Source organism: Thunnus albacares, chromosome 7 (genome assembly GCF_914725855.1).
Source record: "Thunnus albacares chromosome 7, fThuAlb1.1, whole genome shotgun sequence".
Classification (NCBI taxonomy): domain Eukaryota; kingdom Metazoa; phylum Chordata; class Actinopteri; order Scombriformes; family Scombridae; genus Thunnus; species Thunnus albacares.
Window position 1 is genome coordinate 5,524,114 of NC_058112.1, and position 26,563 is coordinate 5,550,676.

The 26,563-nt window shown below is 40.8% G+C and overlaps 1 protein-coding gene across 1 annotated transcript in view; it reads left to right on the top strand.

The window, feature by feature from the left end:
* The first annotated feature begins 9,229 nt into the window (after positions 1 to 9,229).
* Positions 9,230 to 26,563, top strand: part of LOC122986339 (fatty acid 2-hydroxylase-like) — a 33,859-nt gene continuing 16,525 nt past the window's right edge. The window contains exon 1 of the mRNA XM_044357556.1: positions 9,230 to 10,656. Coding sequence (XP_044213491.1) covers positions 10,375 to 10,656 — 282 coding nt within the window. The 5' untranslated portion in view covers positions 9,230 to 10,374. The remainder of the gene's footprint in view (positions 10,657 to 26,563) is intronic.

The window sequence follows — 26,563 nt, forward strand, 5'->3', positions numbered from 1 at the left end:
AAAAAAGAGCTAAAAGCAGAGTGAATATTGGACTTCTATTCATCAGGTGGCCAAAAACAAGACTCCAAATGAATGCTAATGCTGTCCCATGTCTGCAACATTATCAGGTGATAATATGTCAGGGCTGTGTGTTTTAGCTTGTTTTATGGTTATTCTTCCTTTTGGCAAACAGTTAATGAATACAGCTTCAACTTGTTACAGGCTGAGTTGAGTATTTTTGTTGCCTAAGTTGTGGCAGAGATTTGAAACCACCAATTTGATTATTTCAGAACTTGTGGTCTCTGAGGTATAGACAGCTGTAGGGCATTAAAAGAGTAAGAAGGACTGAGCTCCGGCATCTGTGGTCATATGTGGTATAAATCCTCCTATGAGAATTCAGTTCAGCCACACACCTACAGTGTGTTTGGTTTAAAGACAACATTAAAAGGCCCTGGAAAGAGATTTTGTCATTCAGCTTTTTACTGTGAGCGATGGGATTCTATATGAGCATACTGCTAGCTACAGTTTTTGGGCTGTTGGTCACTGTCAGTCAAATCTAATCCAAAAACACACGATAGGAGGCTTTTGAGTTTTTGATTGATAAACTCTTAATAAATAATACCTAAAATGTTGTTTTTAACTTTGATTGTTGCTTTTTTATTTGTTAACACCTAATGTTATACATGTTAATGTCATACAAGAATACTTTTCAGGGGCTTTAATTTCATGCTGTTTTTTTTTTCTTCATTCAAACACACAAAGACTGGATGTGCAGTTACAATTTTTTATCATAAATTTAGTTTTATTGCACATTTTAAAAAGAAATTCACAAATACAACACTGCATGCAAAGAACAGAGGAAAGAGTTTCCATTTAATTAATTTAGACATTAATATTAGTTACACAGTTAGACCTGAAACCAGAAGATCCACTGATATTCAGAATTTTATAAGAGTAGAGATATTTCCAAAAATGACAGACTGGATAATGTTTTAAAAGTAAAACTTAGTTAATTGTGACCACATGTAGCAGATATAGTTATAGCTTTGTCAGTTTGCCACATTTAAAGCCATAGTAATGAACTTTTTTTATTTAATAAGCATCAATGTACAAATTAATTTACCAAACTGATTTAAGGTTGTCTGAGTTTTATTTAGAAAATTTACATCCACCCTGTTATTACAGGGACATCAAAACACAACAAATAAGCTGCATTAAAAAAAAAAAAAGGTCTGGAGGAGACATAGAGGCAGCCTGATGTTGTTACTCCAGGGTTTGGAGGCTGATGTGGACCGAAACAGAAATAAAAAGAATGACAGAAGTCAAAAAAGTTCCACTCTGGTGAACAACAACAAAAATATATGCATGAAGCTGAAGAATTTGCAGAAGAATTCGCACGTTCTTTCTTTTTGTCCTCAGAAAATCTCAGCAGAGTCTCCACTCTCTAAATTAGAGATCATGTCATCGTCTCCTGACGGACCACAAGCCAAGCAAACATCGTCCTCCAACATCCTCAGTCACACATCTAGCTGTCCAAAGTGGAATAATCTGAATGAACTTTTCCATCGGAGGGGGACCGGATGATGATCTTCCATGTCACTGTGAGGGTTGTAACTGGATGGCAAATGGGTATCAGCTGGGGATTGAAGGGTCAATAGCGTTCGGCCAGGGCTTGTGGGTCAGCCGGCACGTTTTATACTGCGTTTGTGTCTAACACAGCTCGGAACGCATTTCTTCTCCGACTTGGTGCCGGGCGACACCGGGGCCGGAGCTGCAGACCCCTGCTTCCTGTGGAGAGAGAGAAACCAGACACAGAGGGCGAGAAATGAGAGGAGGAAGTGTGATTGAGTGTTTGTTCTGGCACTGACACGGGAGTATTCAATTATTTACTACAGACTCCTGCGGCCTCTGCCTCCACTTATTGAACCACTGGTGTGATCACAATCCAGTTTAGGGCAGCAAAGACCGGCACAAACAGGCTGGTTATTATTCTTCCTAAATGCATCAATAATGTAATCATCAGCTTGATGGATGGACACATAACTCTCCACACTAAACCCAGACTAGTTACTCCTGAAGATTCGGTGCTTATTAAAACTATAACATTTGCTGTACTTGCACTTCTGTCTTTGGAAAGCTTCTCAGTGTTGGATTCACATGGTGTGTTTATATATTCATATACTGTTGGTGTCACAAAAAAGCAATACTTTTGACAAAAACATATAAATTAAATTAAATACCACCTTGGTATCACCTTCTGATAAGGTACTGTTTATAAAGGGCTTATAAATTGTAATTAATCGCTTTATTAATGGTTAATGGTTAATAAGTAATTTACTAGAGATATCTGTAGATCAGTTTCAATCCATTAATATGATAAGATTTATGGTTGATAAGGTGTGAAAACTCCTGTTGACTGATTAGATTGTATGACCTGACTTACTTTTGTGGAAAAAGGCTGTTGAGGATCTGGACCAAAATCCATTTATTGATGAATACCAACATTTTAAACTGCATTGTTATCAAACAGAAAGGATGAATTCTCACAACCTAGCAACCCAAAAGTTGTTCTTGAAGTATGAATTACAGTCATCTATAAAGGGTTAGTGAATGTTTTATTTAACAGTAATAAAGCCATCAGTTACAAACTGTTTATAATAGGTGCCTTATTGGTAATCGAGGTGGCTGTGGCTCAGAGATAGAGCAGGTCGTCCACCAATGGGAAGATCTCCAGTCCACGTATTGAAGTTTGCTCGGGCAACATACTGAAACCCAAATGCTTTTGAAGGCTGTGCCATCGGTGTGTGAGTGTGTGTGTGTGTGTGAATGAGCATTAGAACTCCTGATGAGCAGGTTGGCACCTTGCATGGCAGCCTCTGTCATTTGTGTATGAATGAGTGAACGCTGACATGTTTTGCATGTGTTAATCAAATGTTTACAAATGAATATGACTGAATATTTAAATGTCTATTAAAACAGTATTGGGTCTATAATATACTATAACCTAATATTACATTTCTATTTTGTTGACAACACCTACTAGTGGACTTCAAGGTGTCTACTGACCTTTCCTAATTTTGTCTTGATCTATTTTGTATTAGACTTAACATGTTATCATTGTCCAAGAACAAAACTGACTCCCATTCTTATACTCCAGTTAGATTTTCCTGCTTCATCCACTGGATTTTTTTTTAAAACTTATTAAGTGCCAATTGCTTCAGCAGTAATTGCTTACAGGTTCCTCCAGTGGCGTCGCTCCTCACCTGGCAGCAGCGGCGGCGGCAGCAGCAGCGTCTCTGTTCCTGACCTTTTTCATCACCTTCAGCTTGCAACAGATCTGTCGCAGGGTCATCTTGGGAGCGTGGCATGTCAGGTGGGGTCTCGGGGTGCAGCGAGGACCCCGGTATGTGAGGAGTGCCAGAAAGTTGTCTCCTCTGGGTCCCTTTCCAAATAGATGCAGGGGCTGAACACTGCTGTGAGCATAGCAGGATGCACACTGGGAGTCATGGAGGGAGAGAGAGCAGTTTGTTACAGATAGATAGAAACAAACACATTCTCTGTGTGTGTTACTGTGCTGATAATACTGGATATGAGGGAGTTGTTTCCATTGGCTGTCTAATTTTGTCTAATAGGCTGGATTCCAACTCTGTGGAAACAGGGTTAAGGCCACGCAAAATAACATTATTTAAATTTTTTAGGTTAACTTTAACCATAAAATTTTGACACTATAATGTTTTTTCATGAGGTCCCAGTCCTCTTCTGTACAAACTAAAATCATTCCTTAGTAATGTGTGATATTCTAAGTGGTACAAAAATCCAGTGAGAGTTGAGATTGAATGTTGAAAGAATAGAATCACAATAACCAAACTGTTCCTTGCTTACAAACATATAAAAATAGTGCATGGAGTATGCATTTAATTGCATTGTTTATGAAATCATGTATTACCTTTGCTTAGTTATCTCTACAGTTTAGTGCTAGAGAACCATCCCTCATTAATGTTTCAATGATAATGTGAATTTCATGGTATTTGTGATATAGACCTTGATAAGTGTGTAAATGTCATCCTTCAATAGCATGAATGCAGTGTGTAATGGTGAGCAACACACTGCTGGACTGTAGCCATGACAGCTGCAGACTGACTGTATGTGTTAACAGCCTAAACTGACACCATAACACAAATGTTTATGTAAAGTCTGCTGTGTGATTCATGTCTTTCTCTGCTTCTTTACAGTAAATCTAAAGCTCTATTTTTACATCTTTGTTAACTAGGAAATCATTCTGATGCATCATGGGACATACTGATAACTATTTCATTACAAATTGCTATTACTGGCCTCCCAACATGTCTATTTACTGGAACATAATAGACTTTGTAGTTCAGGCAGCCGAACAGAATGAGGCCATGTGAGCAGCTACAGTCTCAGCTGTGTGCCTCTGTCATTCACACTTCAAATATTACACTTTGACACATACACACACCCATACATACACACATATCACGCCCTTTTAATTAGCGCACGAGCTGCTGTCTTCCTCTCCCGGACTTAATCACCCTCTCCACCAGAAACCCAAGACACCATACAGACACACACACACAAAGGTTCGATCGCACAAAGAGAATTCAGCTGTGTAGATTCATTTACAGGAACTGACACTCGATCGTGAACATTTTCCTGCCAACACTTGTTTACTCACACATGCACGCACACGCACACACACGGACACAATAGCTGACCTGCTACTGTTGCTTTAAATTGTTATACACAGAAAAAAGACAACACAATCATTCCCAGTATGCAGTATCTACAATACAACTCTCCTTTTCTCCATGTGACATATGACATTAGTTTTGAAACTGCTTAAAATCATATGAACTCCTGCATGTAAGGAACAGTCACCTCAAGTCACACTACAAGAATCATACAACACTTACTTCTAATTTTAATATATGTATTAACTGAGGAAAAACTTGACTGAACAATCAGATTTCAGCAATTTTGAAAGATTGAGACACACCCGCGCATGCAGACACACCCACACCCACATCCACCCACACACACACACACAAACACACACACGCAGATACTTACAGGGACGACAGTAGCCATGAAGAAGTGTTGATGCTCTGTAGTAAAGAAATAATCATCAGTCTGGGGATTATTGCCTTCTTATACATGCCAAAATGACCAGGCCAGACGATCAGCCAATCATTCTTCAGAAAACACAAAATAACCCTGCCTACTGCTGACATCACCACGATGAGGTCACGCTCAGCCTCACACACACACATGCCTGTTGCTTCAGGTTTCAGACACTGACACGCAGTCTATCATCGAGGGCTCTTTTGTTGTGCGGGGTATATTTAGAAGCAGCTGCAATTCCGATAATGTGGAAAAAAACAGAGGGAAGAAAGAGAGAGAGAGAGAGAGAGGCTGGAGGAAGAGTGGGAGATGATAAGGAGGGAGAGAGGGATGACAGAAGGAGGAGGCAGAGTGTCAGGGCGAGGCAGGCATCACACACAGTGTAAAAGGTGACGTCTCTGAATAAAGTGGTGCTTCGGCGTGTTAAATATCATCAATCAGTATAATATTACACACCACTGATGGGAAGAGAGCTCATAAAAGATCATTTGGCGCACGCTCTGACGTGTTTTCTAATTTGTGAAGAAAGGACACCAGAGAATAGCTGAACTAGCAAAACATCAGACTGTTAAATACATCAGTCAAGTCATTGGCCCTGTTTACACCTGGCATTAACACACGTCTCCACATGTCTCGAGTGACCTCTGGTGATTGGATCTCTCTTCCCCGCTTTATATGCAAATAAACACGTACCTCATTTCTATTTGCAAAGACCTAATTCATTGTTGTTTTTAGGATAAACAGACCCCCTTATGAAAATCAAATGCCTCTGCCCAGGTGTAAACAGGACCATTATCTCAACTCATTATTCAAGCACACACTGAATTTTAAGTTCTAGCCAAGATCTCAACATTCCCCAGGATATTAATGATGGGAAGCATGAATAAAATGATGCACAAGACATCTAGATTTTGGATTTTTTAAATTTTTGTATTTCCTTGTACATTTCCTAGAAAGAATCATGTAATTTGGGTGTAGGGAAAATAATACTAGTCCAGTGACCTCTTAAAACACATCCCTCATCAAAAGATATGTTTTATTTCAACATTTTTTTAAGTATCCAGTATTGTAAAAGGCAAAAGCAGAAACAGAAGAACCAGAATATCAGAAAAAATTTTTTTTTTTGTCCCTTTAATCATCTTGTGGCCCCTCGGATTTTATCTTGGGACCTTCAGAGGGGCCTCGACCACTATGTTGCTTAGATAAAGTTCTGATTCTCAGTTGAGCTCAGTTAGTTGTGCTGAGTTTATACACAGTTGTTGATTTTCAGAGTAGTTCCCTTTAAAGAACTGCTCCGTTTAAACCAAAATGCTTGTCAGTGGACCAACTTCACATTTCTGGATGCTCAGCTGACCTGCTGTGTGCTGATTAAAAGACTCTCTAGGTTACACTAGCAATTAGCTAATTGGAAGTGAACCAGTTGAACACTGTCTCTGTTTTCTCTATAATTAGTACCAAATTACATAGTTGTTTCCATGAAGTTTCCTCTAAATTTGCACTTACTGATAAGTTCCTATAAATTACAGTGACTCACAAAATAAAATGTTACTGATTTTCAACACTTGTTTGTTTTATGACTAGAGAATGTGTTTTGGGCTAGTTTCTCTGAACTTCCAGGTTTAATGCTTTTCATGCAATTCACACTCTAAGTGGTGAATCAGTTTTTGGGTAATGGAAGTGGTCTATGTTTTGAACTTGAAGAGTTTGTACATCTATTTATCTTGCAGCCCATTTAGCTTTTTGGCCTGCTGGCATTTCAGGCTTTCTTGAGCCTATTTGTGTTTTCTTGGCTTTTGGTTTTCTTGTTGCTTTGTGTTTTTTCTTCCTGTGTCTCTGTGCTGCTTTCCCCTCCACGGCCTGCATCAGCTTTGTTAGCCCTGCTCTGTTCCTAGAGTTTTCCTCAGCTAATCAGCTCCTTGCCAGTCCTGTCACCTGTGCTCCATTCCCTCATTAGTTCTGTCTGTATTTCAGTCCTGGTTTTCAGTTCAGTCTTTGTTGGATCCTTGGTTTTGTTCTGTATGGTTGAGTTTGTTCATCTCTGCTCTGCGTTCAGTTTTGCTTTTGACCTGCCAGCTTTGTTTTTGCCTGCATGAGCCTTTAATAAAAGAGTTTTTCTTCAGCCTCGCTCAGCCTTTAGTCTCCTGCTTTTGAGTCCATCTCCTGCTACTCCCTGACAAATGTGTGTGATTTTTTTTCAGTATATTGCATGCTAAAACTTTTTCCTGACCCTGTAACTACCTTATTGCAAATTGAAGGTTAAAGGTACATACATGCTGAAGTATGTCACACGATAAAAAAGGAATATTGTGTATTGAGATCAAGAATACTTCTTATATTTTATTAATACAAGCACACTCTGGTTTCCTCTCTATAAAATAGAGTCATGTCTAAAACTAATTACTATTTTATAGGGAATTAGCCCTCACCTTCCCCTGCAAGGACAAGTCATACTGCATGTTACTGCTGCATCATATGGATTGTGTCATAATATTCATATCTGCTGAGGGCACCATCAACACTGTAGCACACACAAATGTTCAGATTAGCGCTCAATTTATTCATTAGTAACCAAAGGAACGGTGAGACTTTATGACTCATCTGACTCTATAAATGCAAAGCTAAAGTGAGAGAGTGTGTGTGTGTGAATATTTTCTGTTAACAACTGAAGTGCTGCTCCCTTTCATCTCGCTACCTTTAGACATCTGCAACAGACTTAACAAGTCATGTTAAAGTGGTGCTGAGTCAGCATGACCTGGTGGTCTAATGGTTAAGGCGCGCACTATATAAATGCACCATCCACCGTTTGATTCCAGGCTGGGGACCCTTGTTGCATGTCAAACCTCTCTCTCTCTGTGTCTCTCTTCACTTGCTTCCTGTCTTGCTACACTGAATCTCAAATGAAGATGAAAATGCCAAAAAACAAAAGATCTAAAAAAAGAGTGGTGTTGAGTCTTGTTGTGAAAAAAAGAAGTGAAAAAACAAGAAGTGAGATTATGTAGCTTGTTTCATTTAATATCTCTCTCTTTCACCCCCTTTTGTTTCACTATTCTATTGGCCATATTTTATAGTAATTATTATAACATTACTAAAATTAAAGCATTACTTTTGTGGACAATATTGTCTATTATTGTTATTCTGTTTTATTCATGCTTGTGGATGAAATAGCTATACTTAGAAAACATGTAAGTTTTATACTGTTGTGCAGATACCTAAATATATAGAGATGTGAAAGCATGTTTTGTTGGTGTTGTACCCTAGAAAGTGATTAAATATAGCTGCCCTTTATCATTTTCTGTTCTTCTACCATAGCATCAAAAAGATACTGTGACAGACAGAAAAAGCACACTAACATGATCTGCATTAAGCATTAAGATTAAGTTCATTCATTCAGTTCCTGACATCAGAAACTCTATATACAGTATAACACTGCAGTAAATATAAACCATTCAATGACTGCTTGAGTGTATTCTCCAGCTTAGCTTCGGGTCAGTGGACTCTGACATTAGAGATGAAATAGCCAAAGTCTGTCATGAATGCCTAATTTTAGTCCAGGGTGTCTTCAGTAGATATCTTAACTGCATTTTATTTTAATTTAGAACAAGGCCTTTTCGATACAGTCAGACTTTATCTGGTCACAGACTTGGACTCACAACCTTACTGTCATCACTCTTGGAAAAAATTAAAAAGTACTTTTTTAAAAACTAAAAATTTAAAAAAGATCTGCATGGAGCCACCGCTACATGTCTTAGAGTAACAGCCAAACCTTATCTTTTTTATGTTAGTATTGAATGCTGGATTTAATTTTGTCTAATTATAATTAGCCTAATATTCACATTACCTTGCCCTTGACAGGTTAGTAGAGCGCATGTTCATCAAAACACGCAGGACGGCGCTCTTGGACAAGTGCTGGGTGTCATGCTGCCTTCCAGTACTGCTTGTATCTCTTGCAACCATGTCATATAAAGTCGTAAATTCAACTGGTTGCGCAAAGGAAATGTTGCTTGGCACAAATAACAAAAACAGCATTTTCTTAGAAAGTTTTCCAACAGCACGCTTTAAATACAATAGGTATTTAGATCAAATGGATACTTTTTAGCTGTTTACTCAACCTAGTCTAGGTTACATCATTTTCACCAGCTGCTAACAAAACTTCCATGCTATCCGTATCCTGAGAATAACAACTCGACAACTTAGATATAACAGAAAATTCGCACTTTCTCATTAGTATTTAATTTGACCATTTGTTACCGGTCTAATTTTCGGTTCACATGTGGCATTGGGTATTTTCCCGACACCATGTGAAGGCAGCAGCTGTTTACCATGCTCATCTGTTTGGTGAAGATAAAGATGACAAAGACATCTAAACAACAAACACGCCCTTCGTTTTAGGAGAAAATATACCCAAATACACACTTAATCTAATATATATAATGAATAAATCACATAAACATTTTTGGAGACAGTAGGCTCACAACGACATTATCAAGGAAGTGTCATACACATACATATTTCTGTTATTTATTTAGGTGTCGACATACTGCGAGACCATCCAAACTTCAGGTTTGCGCCACTGTGCAATTTGCCGTCATTTAACTTTGGTTGGCTTTCATGTCAGTGGTTAAATACCTGAAAGTAGCCTGTGGGCATCGACCTTATCTCATTAATCAGGAAGTGATGATGACATGACATATTCTTCATGATAAGTCACTGTTCAGTTCATGTTCATAATCAACTTTAATTTGAACAAATCATCTTATGAGATATTAATGTATTTGTAGAACAGATTTGGATTGTTAGGTATCATCTGAATGTGCGCTCCAGAGCAAACTTGTGAAGTTATCTTTGCTGCTTATAGAGCAGCAGGTGTTTCTGGATGCGATGCTGCATTCAGGGGGAATCGGGTAAAAATGACTAATATTACGTAAAACTCGTTTCTCTTCAGCTTTAAGGTGGGTAGTGATAGAAAACAGCAAACACTTAAGTATAATACAAGAGCAAACCCTCTAGTGAAGCACAGCTCACATTTTGAAACACATATTAGCTGCTGAGACTTGCACTAACGTCTGTCACATCTTTTCCGAGCAGTTGAAAGACTCAAAAAACCCCGCCTCTCCGGACTGGGTGTCATCCTGAAGTTGAACCGTTCATCCAGCCAGTAGTCAAGTCGACGGCCCTCAGAGGAGGTCTCCTATCTGTCTTCCTCCCTGTGTTCGTTTTACCGTCAGGTGGACACTCTGCATATCCGCTGTCAGGATGTCTCCGTCCACATCCCCCCGGTTCTTCACGGAGAGGGAAGTGGCCCGCCACTGCACCAAGGAGTCCTGCTGGGTGCTGCTGGGGACCAGGGTTTACGATGTGACCGCCTTCTTACGGATGCACCCTGGAGGGGAGGCACTGATACTTCGCCGGTCGGGCAAAGACGTGAGCCGGGAGATGGAGGGACCCCCGCACCGGCACTCGGAGAACGCCCGGCGGTGGATGGAGCAGTACTACATCGGGGAGCTGGACAGAGACAGCGGCAGCGACGAGGCACAGGTAAAGCCCGGGACACCTGTCCTACATCACTGCCCTCACAGCATACAGACACCTGAAGAAACACCTGTTGCTACTGTATGTCTCTACTGGAGAGTCGTCATGGTGGATGTAGTTGCTGAGTGTTAAATGTTAACAAAACTTCCCAGAGTGAAGTCTCCCACTTTAACAGCCAGGCCCGAATTTAGTGATGTGGGGGCAGCAAACTTTGTCTTGCTTTCTTTTCATTCTTTCTCCAACTAAATGTTGATATTGGCAGTGGTAGAAGGGCTCAAAACTTTTTTCTCACGTGGTAGTAAAGTCCTGCATTCAAATTTTTACTTTGATAAAAGAGTGAAAGAGATTATCAGCACAATGTGCTTAAATTTACTTAACTTTTATTCAAGGTGGAGCTTTTCATTCTCATATAATGCTGGAGAGTTTAAGCAATAGTAATGCATTATATCATATTTGTTATATTTTGTGAGTAAAATCTGAATCTGCAGTGTAACAGTAACATTTATCTTTCAGGTAAATGTAGTGGTATAATGTTTTCCTGTAAAATAGAAGTATACAGTCGCATTTTTTTTAAAAGTGAGGGCTTTTTGTACATTATTTCAATGTACAAAAATTGAAATAACATAATTCAATATTTTTCATATCTAAACATCATAATCTATAGCTGTTTGGGGCCCCCAGGCAGTTGCCTAACGGTGAAGCCCGCCCTGTGAAAAGCTTTCCTTCAGGCTCCAGAGGTGCAGGAATAATGTAGCCTCCAGGCAGGGCTGCGGCCCCATGTGAGACTGTGAGAGTGCTTTTCCATTATTATGTAGTCAAACCAAAATACAGACATTTGATCTGATTGTTTCTGTCACGCTTGACATAGACATCATTTGGCAAACTGCCACTCGCCAAATGTCAAACAGCTCTATTGACGCCTCTTCAAAATGAGTCAAACCAGAGGAAAAATGTTCCCCTCTGAGCTGTAAATACCCCTCATTGAACTAACATCATGTCAGTCATGACACATTTTGGGCGCTAAGCTGGTATGGAAGTGTTTATTGGCTGCATATGATATCAGACACAGTGACTTTGCCAAACGCTTGGCGGTTTTGAGGCGGCAGAAAGCTGATACTTGTGGTTCTTTCAGTAGCAGGTGTATAATTGTCTCTCGCCTGACTTTACTGGGTAATTCTGTGAGGCAGGCAGAGGTAAGAACTCCCTGCTCTCCCTCGTCTCATGGACAGTATTGATTATAAGGGCGGGAATGAGACAAACAGGGAGGTTCTTGCTTAATTCTTGTATGTTCAGAGAGGACGAGGAGGAGGAGGAGGACAGGGAGGGGCGTACAGATGATATGGTAGACCTGTGGGGGTGGAGGGGACCAGTGGTGTTAATGAATGATTCAAGAGGTGTGTGTGTGTGTGTGTGTGTGTGTGTACGAGAGAGAGAAGGAGAGAGAAAGAAACTGGTTTGTCTTGTCCCACTGGGGATAGAAGGACTACAAACGGGGCAAATTTGAGGGAAACCGGAAACTTGACATCATTTGGGTGAATCCACACCCAACCTACAGCTCTCTGTCCCCGTATGTTTCCCTGTAAGTGTGAGGAGGGAGAAACAGAAAGAGTTTGCATAAATCTCTTGCCAACAGAGTTGACATTTACATGGCTTGCCCACTCTGATGTGTGTCAGTGTGTGTATGTGCGTGTGTGTGTGTGTGTGTGTGTGTGCTCTTTTGTCGGGTGTATCACTGTGAGCCAAAGTTTACACAATTACAACAGCTAAAGTTATTATCCTCTCTTCTTCTTTGAAGTCTGTGTTAAGCTTCACGTTTCAGTCACTGATAAGTCATTTCTGTAATAACGGGACTTTTGGACTTTTTGAAGATACAACACATAAAGGAAAAAACGATATAAAGTGTCTCAGTAAGGTGTCGGGCCTCCACGTGCTGCCAGAACAGCTTCAACGGCCTTGACGCTGATTCTCTGGACTCTACTCACACTCATCGAACCATTCAGTGATCCCTCGTGCACTGTGAATCGGTGCATCCTGGAAGAGACCACTCCCATCGAGATAGAAATGTTTCATTATCACTCACAACAACTTTGTATTGATTAGCAGTGATCCTTCCCTCTAAGGGGACAAGTGGACCATGCCAGCAAAATACCCCCCAAAGCATAACAGAGCCACCAGATCCCTTCACTATAGGGGCCAAGCATTCAGACCTGCACCGGTTTTTCATTAAACGTGTGTGCTTGTGTAGGTTGAATGGAGAATATATGAATATGTGTGTCATAGTTTAGCAGTAGTTTTGACTGTGCACACACTCAGAACATTCTCACACATACTCACACAGGCTGTTTGAGACGTTAGTGGTTTTTCTTATCTGCTCTCGTCATATCCCGTTAATCACAAGTTTTCCTCTTAATTTCCTTTTGGACATGATTCAGCACTTATACGTCTTGCAAAAGTCCAGTGAATGGAGAACGTCTTGTAGCTGAAGTAAGGAAATACAGTGATCAAACAGTCTCTATATGATGCAGCTGAATAATGATAAATGATGATATTAAATCGATGCACATGCAGCCTTACTGAGGAACTCAGCGATAAGCGGATGCTGGGTGTGAACCTCTGGTGACAATGGAGGTTATGTGACAGATTTCTGAGTCACAGGACGTTCAAGTTGTTTATTAAATATGGCCTTGCATAATGTGTTCTCCAGGTATGGCTGCATATGTTATTCTTCTCACTTTCTCCAGTCCTCTGGGCACCTCGGTCAAACCGCTAATGTCAGAGTGACCCCGTGTTTTGTTCTTTAATCATTGACCTGATGGCTTTAAATCCCATTTATACCAGGCAACTGAATACCAGTGCAGAGACAGGATGTGCCAACCCGGAGCCACACAGTGAACGTTTAAAGGCATTTTAATTGTGTTTGTATTGCATCATTACCTCGCCAGGCAGCTGGATGTGCGAGATCACGACATCACAAAATCATGCCAGAATCCATCCTGTCAGGCTTCTAGTTAGCGGTGGTTCGGACCAATCAGTGTCCTATTAGGATTCTCACGTGATCTTGTGAATCCGGCTGCTTGGATTGGGTGATGGGCAGATGGTTCATCCAATCAACCAAAAAAGTGCCTGTCCATTACCAAACAGTTTCCAAGATGATCCAGTGTAACAAACCATCACAGTAGTAAAGTAAAATCTGCAAGTTAAATACTGTAGAAATAAAACTGCTCTTCCTTTTGCTATTTGGTTTGAGAATGAAATATACAGAAAGTTATAATAACTCAGTTGTTCCCTTATCGGATCATCATTTAGCCTATCAGATGAAAAAGGGAAAGAGAATGTTATCACACAGTCAGTCTGGGTTTGTGACATAAATCTCAGCAGCTGTTCTGTAGGGCTGCAACCAACGTTCATTCGTTTCATTATCGCTTCATCTGCGGGTTATTTTTGAGATGGATTGTTTTGTCTATAAAATGTGAAAAATGACCGTTACAATTTCCCAGAGTCAAATGTGACGTCTTCAAATGTCTTTTTTTGTGTGACCAACAGTCCAAAACCAAAAGATAATCAGTTTACTATGTATGACGAAGCAAAGAATTAAATCGTCTCATTTTAGAAGCTGAAAGGGCATTTTTTCTTAAAACAGGACTAAAACTATTATTTGAATATCAAAATAGTTGCTATTTTAGTTCATTTTCTGCAGATCTGCTAATCTATTAATCCACTAACTTTTGCAGCTATACTATTGAGTCATTGAGTCATTGTTGGGGGACATGAAAATCATTAATCATTAGTATTGTGATACGGTTTGTTATGATATGTCATAAATACTGTGAAACAGAGGTGCTTCCTTCTTTTACTGCTCACATTTTCTCTCTGAACTGTTCTGCTTTCTGTCAGTTCAACTATTTGCTGGTTTATGTCTGTTCAGCATTTTAATGATACCACATGAACACATGTTACTGTGTGTGTGTACGTGTTTTCATCTGCTGATCATGGTCTTGATTAATTGGTTAGTCCATAGAATATCAGAAAACAGTGAAAGCCTGAGTTGTGTTTTCAGTTGTCTAGTTTCTCCAATCAACACTCTAAAACCAAATAATGATTGATTTATCACATACACATGGTCGTAGTATCATACAGTGTAATATGTGTTATCCTGAGATTCCCAGCTCCATCCATTGCTTTTAATTGCCCCAACATATCAATTTTAAATGGCCTACTTTGAGAGTAGGATATACCACAATGGTGTAGCACCCTTGTTCCTGTCTTTAAGGGAGGCGCTGTCACCCAAAGGGTTAACCCCAGCTAAGCGGAAGGAGATACAGGCTGCACTTTTCTCTGTCTCAGGGGAGACTGCTGTACCAGCGCTCTGCCACACAGGACAAAGTGTTTGAACAGACTATAAGCAAATGGTATCTAGAAAGCTCAGCAGACATTATAGGACTTGAACAACTGTCTGTTTGAGGTTACTCATAGAACAAACAGGAGGAGATTAAAGGGGAGATTAGGGGAGATGGTATCCCTCTTCTTTGCATAAGTGGTCAGCATACACATATTCTTTAGTGACTGGCTTTTCTGTGTCTATAATTTCCTCGTTTGATCTCCTAAAAAGAATCTCAACCCCCAAAATGACCCAAAAACGTCACTCAAGCAGTCAGAAATCTTTCCACCAATGATCAACAATTGATATATTGTATGTCTTTAAATGTTCATTTGGAGACAGTGATGATAACTTGAGGCAGGGTTGATTGGATACCAGAGAGCAGGGTCCACCAAGACTCAATCCAAGATCTGCAGGAGGCCGTAGCTTCTAGTGTGTGTGTGTGCATGTGTTTGGAAGCAGGTTTACAATCAAACAGGGGTGCTGTTTACACTGTCAACAACTTAAACTGGTTTGTAACAGAAGGTGATTGCTTCCGTTCAACCAGTGCTTGACAGGGATTTTCCATGATGAACATGAAACCAGGAACTGGTACAGTCTGTCATTAAGTAAACTGTACACATTTTAATATAAATCTTTGTACATTTTGATTCTTTCCATCACTTATGAGGCTCAACCTAAAGCTGTGCATTAAATATTATACAGTATTTCTGCTGATTTCTGTTTTGTGTATGTTTCAGCATCATTTCTCAGGTGCACCACACCTCTGAAATGCTGCTAAAATGAGAGATTGATGATAAACTTTACTTTAATTAGAGATATACTAACTTTATAGTCCCTGTTATTATAGATCAAGCTTAAAAGATCACACGTTTTAATCTATAGTACAACATCTGAAGCAAGAATGGTCGTTAAGTACGTGTGTGCAGTCTCCCAAGAAACGTACCCTTGACCACTAGCACAAGTGTAATGGTATGTTAAAGTGTGTGTGTGTGTACGTGAGGTTGAGTAAATACAGATCTGCTTATCCCCAGTGTGCCAATCAAAACTGCACCTTTGTTTGCTCTCTGCTCCTGTCGCATTGTCTGGAAGGAATCGTGGCAGCGTGGCCTATCTACCTGAGGATGAGGAAATCGACTGCTCCGCTGTCCTCGACACATTCTTTCCATTGTATTTCACTCACTTGTCTGACTGTCTCTTTCTTTACATGGACTTAGAATGTAAACTAATTCAACAGAGCGAAGTACAGAGGCAGTCTTATTTATTATGCCCCGATGTGCGAGAGAATGTGACTGCGCGGTCGTGACGTCAGGAAGATAGTACATGTATTGTTAAGTGAGTGGAATGGCTAATGAGTGAGTGTATGGATGAATGAATGAACAACGGAGATGGTATAGAAGAGAGTAGTTGACATAGGAGTAGATGGAGGAGAAGGGAAGTGAGTGGAGCCGTCTGATAGAAGAGAATAAAACAGACTAGTTTGGAGTAGCATACAAGAGGAGCACGATGCAGATAGGGAATGTGTAATAAAGTAGAAATAAGTATATTAGAGTACAGAGTGGAGCGTCAGTAGAGGTCACAGTAGTGGTGGGTGTTGATAAGTTTTGTGGATGGAATGCTGGAGGGCGAGCTGGTCGGGCTGGTGGAGCGCTGGAATGCGGACTTTCATCTGCATGGATCTTTCTCTGCTCAATGATCTGATTGTCTTTCATCAGAGGGTGCGGGGAGGAAGAGCGGGAGAGACTGAGGAGTGAGTGGCGGGGGGGGGGGGGGGGGGGGTAATAACATTAGGTTATTATATAAGACTTTGTCCCTGCAGGTCAGTATAGACTTTCACTACAGGTGAGCCAATCACATCGAAGCGCATAAACAGCACAGATGTTTTGTCTGTTTCGTTCAGGTCTTTCTGTGTCTCCGGCGTTCGTGTCATCAGTTTTTCCCCCCCAACAAGCCGTCCAGGTGAACTGCCTCTTTTACAACTCTGAAGAGCTGCTCTGAGTTTATCACCGTGGTGACACATTACCCGCCGCATTGTTTACTTTTGCTACCATAGAGACTGCCAACACGGCAATTAGCGCTCAGGTGCAGGCCTCAGGTGGCTCCCCAGGTCGCCATGGTAACACCTGGAAAAAAAAGAGAGAGGGTGAGGTGAAGGGAAACTGGACGGACAGTCAGAGGGGATGGAGGTGAGCGTATGTGTAGAAGGTGCCATCACTCTTTTCTCTCATCTCTTGTACTGAGACAAATCCTGAGATGTCAGATGCTAACTTTATTTTTTTGTTTTCTTAACACATTATCTCCCAGTGGCATCGTGCATCCTCATTTGTCTGTTGTGAGTCATGTTTTCTGGTGATCATAAAGAAAAGGACAACAAAAACCTTCAATTTTTGTGGTGACTATCTCAAAATATCAGGATATTTTTTTTTATAAATTCTGCATCATAAAACAATATTTCTGACTCATTTTGTGAAAACTAAACAGCCTCCTGTACCATTTCATCGTTGAACAGGAGCATCTGTTTGGCTAAAAAAGATGATTAAAGTAAATGGAAAAGAACAAAATAGTGTTTAGGTTAAAACTGCAGTTCAAGGATAGGTTGAGTGTTAATTAATGGTTGACAGATGTGTGTGTCTGCTTAGAGTAGGCTGCTCTTACCAAACACCCCGTTTTTGTGCACAAGCCCAAAAATAATGTACCCAAAACAAGAAGGTTACTGTTTTTCAACCTTTTTGATGACAGTCATAACCCTATTCTCATTTAAAAGATAAATCTTAAAATTTTACATCCAAAAGGTCAGAATGTGTAGAAGTGATCCTGAAAATAATACCACCAAGGCTGAATTGTCCACGAGTGGGACTGTGTTGCTTAACAGGTTAATCTGCTTTTTTTCATTTGTCCCCTCCAACTGAACTCTTTCTTTCCCGTTGTATCTGTCCATCTTGTCATCTTGACTGGTTGGCTCATAGCCCAAGGGGTGAACAGATACACACACACGCGCACACACACACACAGGTGTGTTGTTGGTGAAAAACAAGCCGTTTGAAGGTTTTGGAGAAAATGACAAGCTTCTCAGACACACCCTGAAGAGGAGGGAGGAGGAGGAGGAGGAGGAGGAGATGGAGAGACAGTCGGCCTGAAGGAGCCTACAGATAGAGAGGACTGAGTCAGGGTCTCTGCGCTGGATATTTTGCATACAGTTGGGCCTGAATGATAAACAATAGTGATATGTACTGCAGAGTTTTCCCTGCCTATCTAACTCAAAGGTGAGCCGCCTTTGTATCACTGGCTGCCGCCTTTGTTGAAAATTCCTACATGTGATATTGACGGAATGAAAAAGGCAGTTATAGTTAGTTCCAAGACTTATCTCGTAGTTCATCTTTAAAAACTGCAGCGGTTGCAAGCATTTTTTTAATAAAAGACTAAATAATTACCTTTGCAAAACGAAGTGAAATATATTGTGAACACTTTATACGCCGTCACTCAGAGACTAATGTTAGCAGAGCAGTGATCAGCTGTTAACAAATGAGACCAGCTGACAAACACACACTGCAGCACTAAACCACTTAAACCAAATCTGGTGCAAAGAAAATAACTCGGTGCTGTTTCACCTCAAAAACCCTGCATCCGCTCAGCATGTTGGACAGTGATGTCTGTCCCTGCAGCCTACGGTGCAGCAGAGAGGCTCAAATTAATTAATTAATCAATTAATTAATGCAGTTAACTTTTTAAAATAAAAAGGCTGCGGACCATTCATCTTATCTGCCAGTTATGTTTCATATTGTATTTCAGTTGAATAAGGACACCAGTCAATGGTTTGGCAAACATTCTGAATCGAATCAGCACCCAAGTATCTTGATAGTATTGAATCAAGAGATAAGCATATTGTTCCAGGCTTACAAAATAAACACAGTCATTTTCACAACCTTTATTTTTCATCTTTTTGTTCCGTCTTGGTACAAAATTTAAATCCCTATGGACACTTTTGTCTGTCAAATCATGATTTTTTTCACTTAACTGCACGACACACTAAAGGTGCACGCAGCCTTTTCCACCTTTGTCTCCAAAAAATTCCAAGGAAAACCCTGATACCAGCCATATACACTTCATCAGTCGTAATAAGGAAATTGTTCGATAGAATGTTTGATAGTTTCACTCAGTTGCATTAAATGCAAACAGCCATGAAAGCACATTAAAAATATGCAAAGTTTGGTTGCATGAACGAACCCCGAGCGTGCTCCGTCCTTGGCTCATAAACAGCCTATAGTATCCCTTTATAATGGAGCGTGCTACAAGTGACACGCAAACAGCCGATCTTTTAACAGGTGTGTTGTTGCACCATCGACATGTGACACAACAACAGAAACAGCGTGGAGTGAGAAAATGAGTGCAGACGGTGAGGAAATTGTAGAATTGAAATTATTAGCTGTATGTCTTGATAAACAAATTAGCTAAAGTCAAAATAAAGTGGTTAAATTCAACCTTTTCTCTCCTGGTCTTTATTAAAAATAGGTCATTGAAAATTATCAACAATTATCAATATCGAATGAAATGAAATTTTTAGCTACATACAGTACAACCTGGCAGCTGGTTGGATGAATATTTGTCTCTTGGGGAATAACATATGCTCTCCCGGTCAAACACCTCTGTGTGAGGTAAAGAGTGAGCTGGCAGTGGTGCATGATGAGAACTTGCAGCTACTAAATTTTGGCGAGCTGATGCAGAGAGTGTGTGTGTGTGTGTGTGTGTGTGTGTGTGTGCGTGTGTGCCAGGGGAACTATCTACTGACTTTTACTCAGTACATTCCCTGCCAGCCTTCCTTCCCTTATTTCCACTTACTCAGTGTCATATTATACTACACACCAATCTGGTGGATTTTAGACACAGCCACAATTGTAGACTGATGTGAGTATGAATAAAACACAAAGCTGTCACTGTTGTTGCTAACACTTAGTAGGGAAAGTTTAGTTTAGTTTAGTTTGCATGTCACGATGTGTGAGACGGGTCCAATAAATCTTTTTTTAAACTTGATTCAAAAATTAGGCTTACAACGTCGCATTGGCCAGTGGATTCTGCACCATTTCATTTCCTATTCTGATTGGTCGGTTTGTAGATGTAGCAGAGTGTGGTCCCAAATTTCTGTTCTGTAGTGAACAAATCACAAAATCTGGAATTGTGGATGTGTGACAAGTTGTCAATCAATAACAGTTGTCCTACATCACCCAAGATTTTACCACATTTCTCTAACGATTGTCACCTTTTATCTCATACAGCCAAAAATCAGCCAGTGCAAAGGATCTTTAATTTGTTCAAGTTAGCTATCTGACTTGTGTCTGATGTGAAAATGTGTATTTACAGCTGCGCCTAAATGATACAAGCTGTAACGATGTCCTACGAGTCTACAATAGAGTTCAGTGAATTCAATGAGTTGTCAGTTGTCTCTTTACATCAAGACCTGATAGTCTTGAAATCTTAAAAAAAAAAAAGGTCTTAACAGTATTGCAGTTTTGCTTCACATCAGTTTTTATTTATGAAAGAAAAATTTTAAAAATATATACAGAACATAGCAGCACGGTGCGGCTGTTATATGGCGCTTAGCTCAATAGTAACATGACACCTCCTGCACAAACTGGCTAGCTACACAGAGCCTCTGATTCTTGTGCGCACACACACATACACAACAGGTAGAGAGAGAGAGAGAGAGAGAGAGAGGTTGGAATCTTGAGTCCTGGTCATTCAGGTTTGACTGGTTATTTTAGTTAGAGGGAGACGAGTAATCTTGTTATTACACACACACACACACACACACACACACACAGCCGTCATCCTCACCCAACCTTTCTGTCCTCATGTATTTTGCTGTCCCCCCCCCCCCCCCCCCTTGTTAAACCACTTACACAACCCTCCTCCGTCAAGGTGGTCTGGCTGCTTGCGTTCCTCTGATGTCGAAGAGAATTCAGCACAGGATTTAAGGCTTGATGGATGTATTGTACAGTATTAGGCTAAGGCTGGGTGACAGATTCATTGTACACGTGAAGTAATGATATTTACATCCTGTCATTTGTGAGAGAGAGCGATGACTGGAAAGTTTGTTCAGGAAGCTGAGCTAAAGTATCAGATTTGTTTAGCTACTGAATAGAAGGTGATTACTGAGCAATACGTCATTTTATTCACTCTGTCATAGAGGGTGACAGCTTCTTTGAGAAGTCTGCGCTGATTTACTGAAAAGGTGAACATTACTGAGCCTCTCTTCCACTTTCTCCATGCTGTCTCCACTGTCAACACACTCTACCGGCATCGGAAACATGTAGGATACAACACACAAGCAGCCCGCACCGACCGATCACAATAGGTGTGCTTTTGAGGCTCTGTTAAAACTACAGGGGATACATGATCGCACCTGATAGCAGAACCTGTGACTGTTATCCATGTGATGATCAGCGCAAACATTGAAAGAATGCATTTCCTCTCTCTTAGCCGCAAACTGATCGGCACACACACACACACACACACACACACCTCACAGCGGTCATATTTCATCCAGCTGTGTGTTTGGCTTATTGGGGAGGAGTGAAATGATTTATGTAATGAGATGACAAATTGGTAAAGACATGATTGTGTGTGTGTGTGTGTGTGTGTGTGTGTGTGTGTGCGGCTATCTCTCCCTCATCTAGCTCAGTGGGAGACCGTGAGAGCATTCAACCCTCCCACACGGTCATGTTATCTTCCCTGCTGACACTGATGTCATCATTGTCAAATCTGAATAGCAAAGAAAAGCAGTCACTTATGATTGAGTAACAAATCGAAACACACACACACACACACACACACACACATCCTGCTTAATGAGATGCTGTACATTTGAATACTTGTCGCCAGTGTATTTGGCTGTCACCACCGCCATCAGTGTTTTAGTGAGAGTTGATAAGACCGACAAGAGGAGAGACTGGTTACAAGTTGTACTCCGAAGCTTCAGATTTGAACACGTCGTTGTTAGAAAGATGACATTATGAAGTCTTAATGTGCTCAGTGATGTTTTTTCAAAGCATTTGATAATGTGTGAAACATAAAGGTCAACAGACTCGGGTCAGTCACTACTGTCGGATGGTTAAATAAACAGTTTTCTCATTGCTTCTCTGTAAAGTGTAGGTCCGATCGATGCACCGCAGGTGTGTGTGTGTGTGTGAGTGGGGACAGAATTCAGAGCTCCTGGCCTTTTCTGTGTCATTGAACTCCCCACTGTGTCACTGAACTTTAACCCTGCTGTTTCTACATGCATCCTACTGCTCATACAAACACACACACACACACACACACACACAAACACGCATACATATTTGTCAAAGCACCCAGTTCAGGGCAGGTATAATTTAATAATGTTATTCTCAGGAGAATAAGTCAGGTAGCCAGTTTTTATTATAATTTTTTATTACATCCATGAAGGTTGTGTAGTGGATCATCAGATATCACCAACTATCTCATCACAAAACAAAACACACTCTCTGTCAATTCATGTTACTGTAGATACATGGATATTATTCGTCACACCGTGCTCAGACCTGCCTGACATGAAACAAGAGCGGCAAATTAGAAACTTGAAACAAGTGAAACTGAAGCCAGGAGCCACCTCCTGATCGTACTCGACCCCGAATGATTAAAGGACAAAGCCTGAGTGAATAAATAAGAAATATTTGCTGCACACAGATCTCTGGGTGTTGCCTGTGTCGTTTTTACAAAGCCGTCACATCAGTCGTACAGCAGCGTAGTGATAGGCCGTTTCTCCAGGTGACTGACTGACTGACTGACTGACTGACTGGTCCTCTGCTTTGTAACCGGAGACATGAGAGGTTATGAAAGCTTTTGCTACCACTGAGGTCACCTGTAGAGCGGCTTCCTTTTATCTGTTGTGTGCTTGCTCTTATTTATTTACTAAAAAATCCAGTAGTGGGGGGGGGGGGTCCTCAACTGTGCTGCATCTAACTACACTGTGTGCAGAGTTTATTATTGTAGAAAAGACCACAAAGAGTCAAGTTACTGAACAGTGGTGATTAACCAGAAATGCAGGTTTTGGCACATAGCTGGCAACAATTTAAGGGAAATGTTAGATGGGTGATGTAAGCTTAGAATGATTTTGGTAACTGAGCCAAAACCACTATTGATGTGGTGAATGTGAAGTCTGTGTTGGATACTTTAATGATTAATGAGAATATGTTTTTCATTTTAAAGAGTAAAGCAACTGGCTCACTTCAGAGTAGAGGTCTCCACACGTCCACTTAGTTCTGAGGAACCGAGACCCAACCTGGGACCCGAGTCAGACCAAGTCTAAATTCTACTCATTCTAATCGGGTCCCGTCTCCTTTTACCACCACGGGTCTCAGGTCTGTATGTCAATGTGTCCGATACTCGAGTGGACCCGAACAGACCCGACTGTACGCGGGATCAGCTCTGATCATGTGATACGTCACAGTCACGGCAGGAGAAAACGTTGCGTTTTGAGTGAGAGAAGAAATGTAAACTGTGAAGCCAATTGATGTGAGGAACGAGATAAAGGAAAAGGAAAACAAGGAAGTAAAACCAGCTGGAACATCAGCTGTTTGCTCCTGTTTTATGCAAACAGTCGACAAAGATGAGAAAAAGGTTCTGACGAGGTAGATGAAGTCAAAGTTATTTTAGGAAAATCAGTTGTCTACAAGATTTATGCTGTTAAATTAACTTTGGCTTTTGATTCAGATATTACATTTATTATTCATTTATATTAAATAAAATAAAAATAGGTTGTCTTTTTGTCATCCAGTTTGCTACAGAAGGTTATATTGTTGGTACAGGAGGTGGAATGGGATTTTTAGTTAATATATTACATGTTATCAGTGTTTGAAGCATATAAACAAATGATTTTTGTTTCTATGACTTAACATTCATTCTCAGAGCATTATTATTATAATACTGCTGCTTTTTCCCACTGCGGCTGCTTGTTAATTGATCAAATTAATTGATAGCACATCACACGGCTGCTGCACATTGGGTTCGGATAGGTTTTGTCCAACATTTTGGACCCGTGAAGACTTCTACTTCAGAGTGCTGCATACGCCACAGTCTTCATCCTTCCATCATAAAATCTTGACTCCCCAAACCATGACCAGGTGTGCTTACACAGCCCTGCATAGTGGCTGCCCAGAGGACAACAGCAACTCAACCTCTGCCCTACATACAGTACCTCCACCTTTTAGTTGCAACACTCTCACTATCACCAGTCATAAAACATACAGTCATAAAATGTAGCAATGAAACACACACATCCAGAAGAGAGAGTTAAACAGTTTTGCTGGCGGAATAAAATTGAATTATGAAGTTATTTTTATTTCACCTCAAAGTGCAAAATCAACAAATCTACATGTCAGGGAGTAGATGGATTTACAGTGTAGGCTGTGATTATCAGGGTTGTAAATCGACATAGTAAGTCAGATAAATTAATGTTCTGGATAATAATAAGTTTCAGTTTCAGTCATGATAATGGCCTCATTGTTATGTGCACTGGCCTCATGAAAATGTTTATTGGTTGTTGGTTTTATTTTAAAGCCTTGTGAGACAAGAAAAGTAATAAATTGTATCGGCACACTGTGATGTCCATCCTGCTTATCTAATATATTTAGATAAGCAGTAATAATTATACTGATTACAGTGACATTCTTTGCAACCAAACTCAGTGCCCTGCTGCCCTCAAATCTGTTTTTATTCATCTTCACCCCATTCATTAAATTCCTCCACTCACATCCTCCTCCCTCCTCCTCCTCCTCCTCCTCCTCCTCCTCCTCTCCCCACGGAGCCTGACTAGGGTTTCTGTGTTGTGATGGTACCAGGCCACATCGCCACCCTACCCTAACCATCTCCTTTGTTTTTTGTCTCCCATTCTTTTATATTTCTACTCCTCCTCCTGTGACAGAGCAACCCAGTGTGGTTTCTGTTTTCCCCCCACTCCTTATGTCTCTCTCCTTGACCTTGTTCTCCTCCAGTAAAATAAGACTGTTCATCAACCCGCCCTCTTTTAACAAGGCGTCGTGGAATCGTCTTCTCGATTTAAAGTGTTTCCATTCAACGTGATACGTGGATTAATGTGTTATAGGGACAAGATTCAAAAATGTGATAACCTGACTCTTAAGCAGTGTGATATGAGGGGAAGCTGATGTTTTAAGTCAATAATCTACCTAAGCAACAAATTCAAAGAAGAAAGCGTGGCGTATAACGTGCCGTTGAGCCACCCTCAGTCACCACAGAGAATTTCCCCTGTGGTGATTGAGGGTAGCTCAACAGCATGTTATGCGGTCTATGCAGTATCATTTTTTTTTTTTTTTTTTTTTTTGTGAAAAGTCAAGGTATGTTAGTCTGATTATGTGTTGGCTGAATGGAGCAGCACTTCCTGACAAACACGGAAAACACTTGTGTTGTGGCAGGAAACGGTGGCCTACAGCTGAGTCCCCTTAAACCAGGACGCGCATTTAGATTGTACGATTGGTGGAAAACTATTTTACCTCGCAGGTTAAATGGCAACCTGCTCAGCCGCACGGTGACCCAGGAGAGTTTAAACATAATATTTATACAGGGTTGTTTCTAACTACCACAGCACCGACCCCCGGTCAGTTCATCCTGAGTCTGGCTTGGTGATGAGGGCTTGGCGCCAGGTTAGCTTGTTAACCTGCATGCTAGCTGCTGGAGGCTACGTGAGGCTCTGTGGAGCCCCATAAGAGAAAACTCAGTGTGCAAGTTGCTGTGCGTGGCGGGCAGGATCCTCCGGAGCTGCCAGACCGGACCAGGGGAGCCACTAAATGTTCAATACACACGCTTTGAATTGTCAAACAAGAAAGGCTTAGCCTCTTGAAAAAAAGTGGCTCGTGGCAGTTGCTTGCCATTCCCCACAGTTGGCTTGTGTATAGTGCGGTATTGCAATATTGCAGTTATTGCAACAGCTCTATGTGTGATGTAATTGAGATTTTCAAAAAGACAACAAAAAGGATGTTTGCAGGTTTATGATGTATATTATGGATGAATGATGTGTTAGCTTGTAGAATGGTTTTAGTATAAGCCAAAGCAGTATAATGGAAGGTCTTAAGTGTTCCTCTTCAGTACAATGCAGTCAATAGGTGTAATTCTTGACATGACAATGGGCCAACGGGTGAAAGAAATGTCAACAGCACAGGCATACATCTATTGTCTCAGCTCAGGACTTAAGAGTATACACACGCCAACAATGAGATACTGAACTCCCTCCTCCTGCTTTCAGTGTTTGCTTAACAACTTCCAATTCGCCATTCATTACTTCTTTAGCTTTCTGGCTTTGCATTTAGGGAGTAATGTAGAAAATGTGTCACACGCAACATGTGACTGAGACAGAGCTGATAGCAGTGTGAAGGTTCGACTGAAAGAAAAAGGGTCAGATAGAGACGGTGAGATGGATAGCAGTTGGAGTCAGAGAGGAAAGGAGTGTGGGGGGTTGCTTAAGTCCTCACATCCCTTGGAAACAGTTGATATGTTGCCATAGCAGCC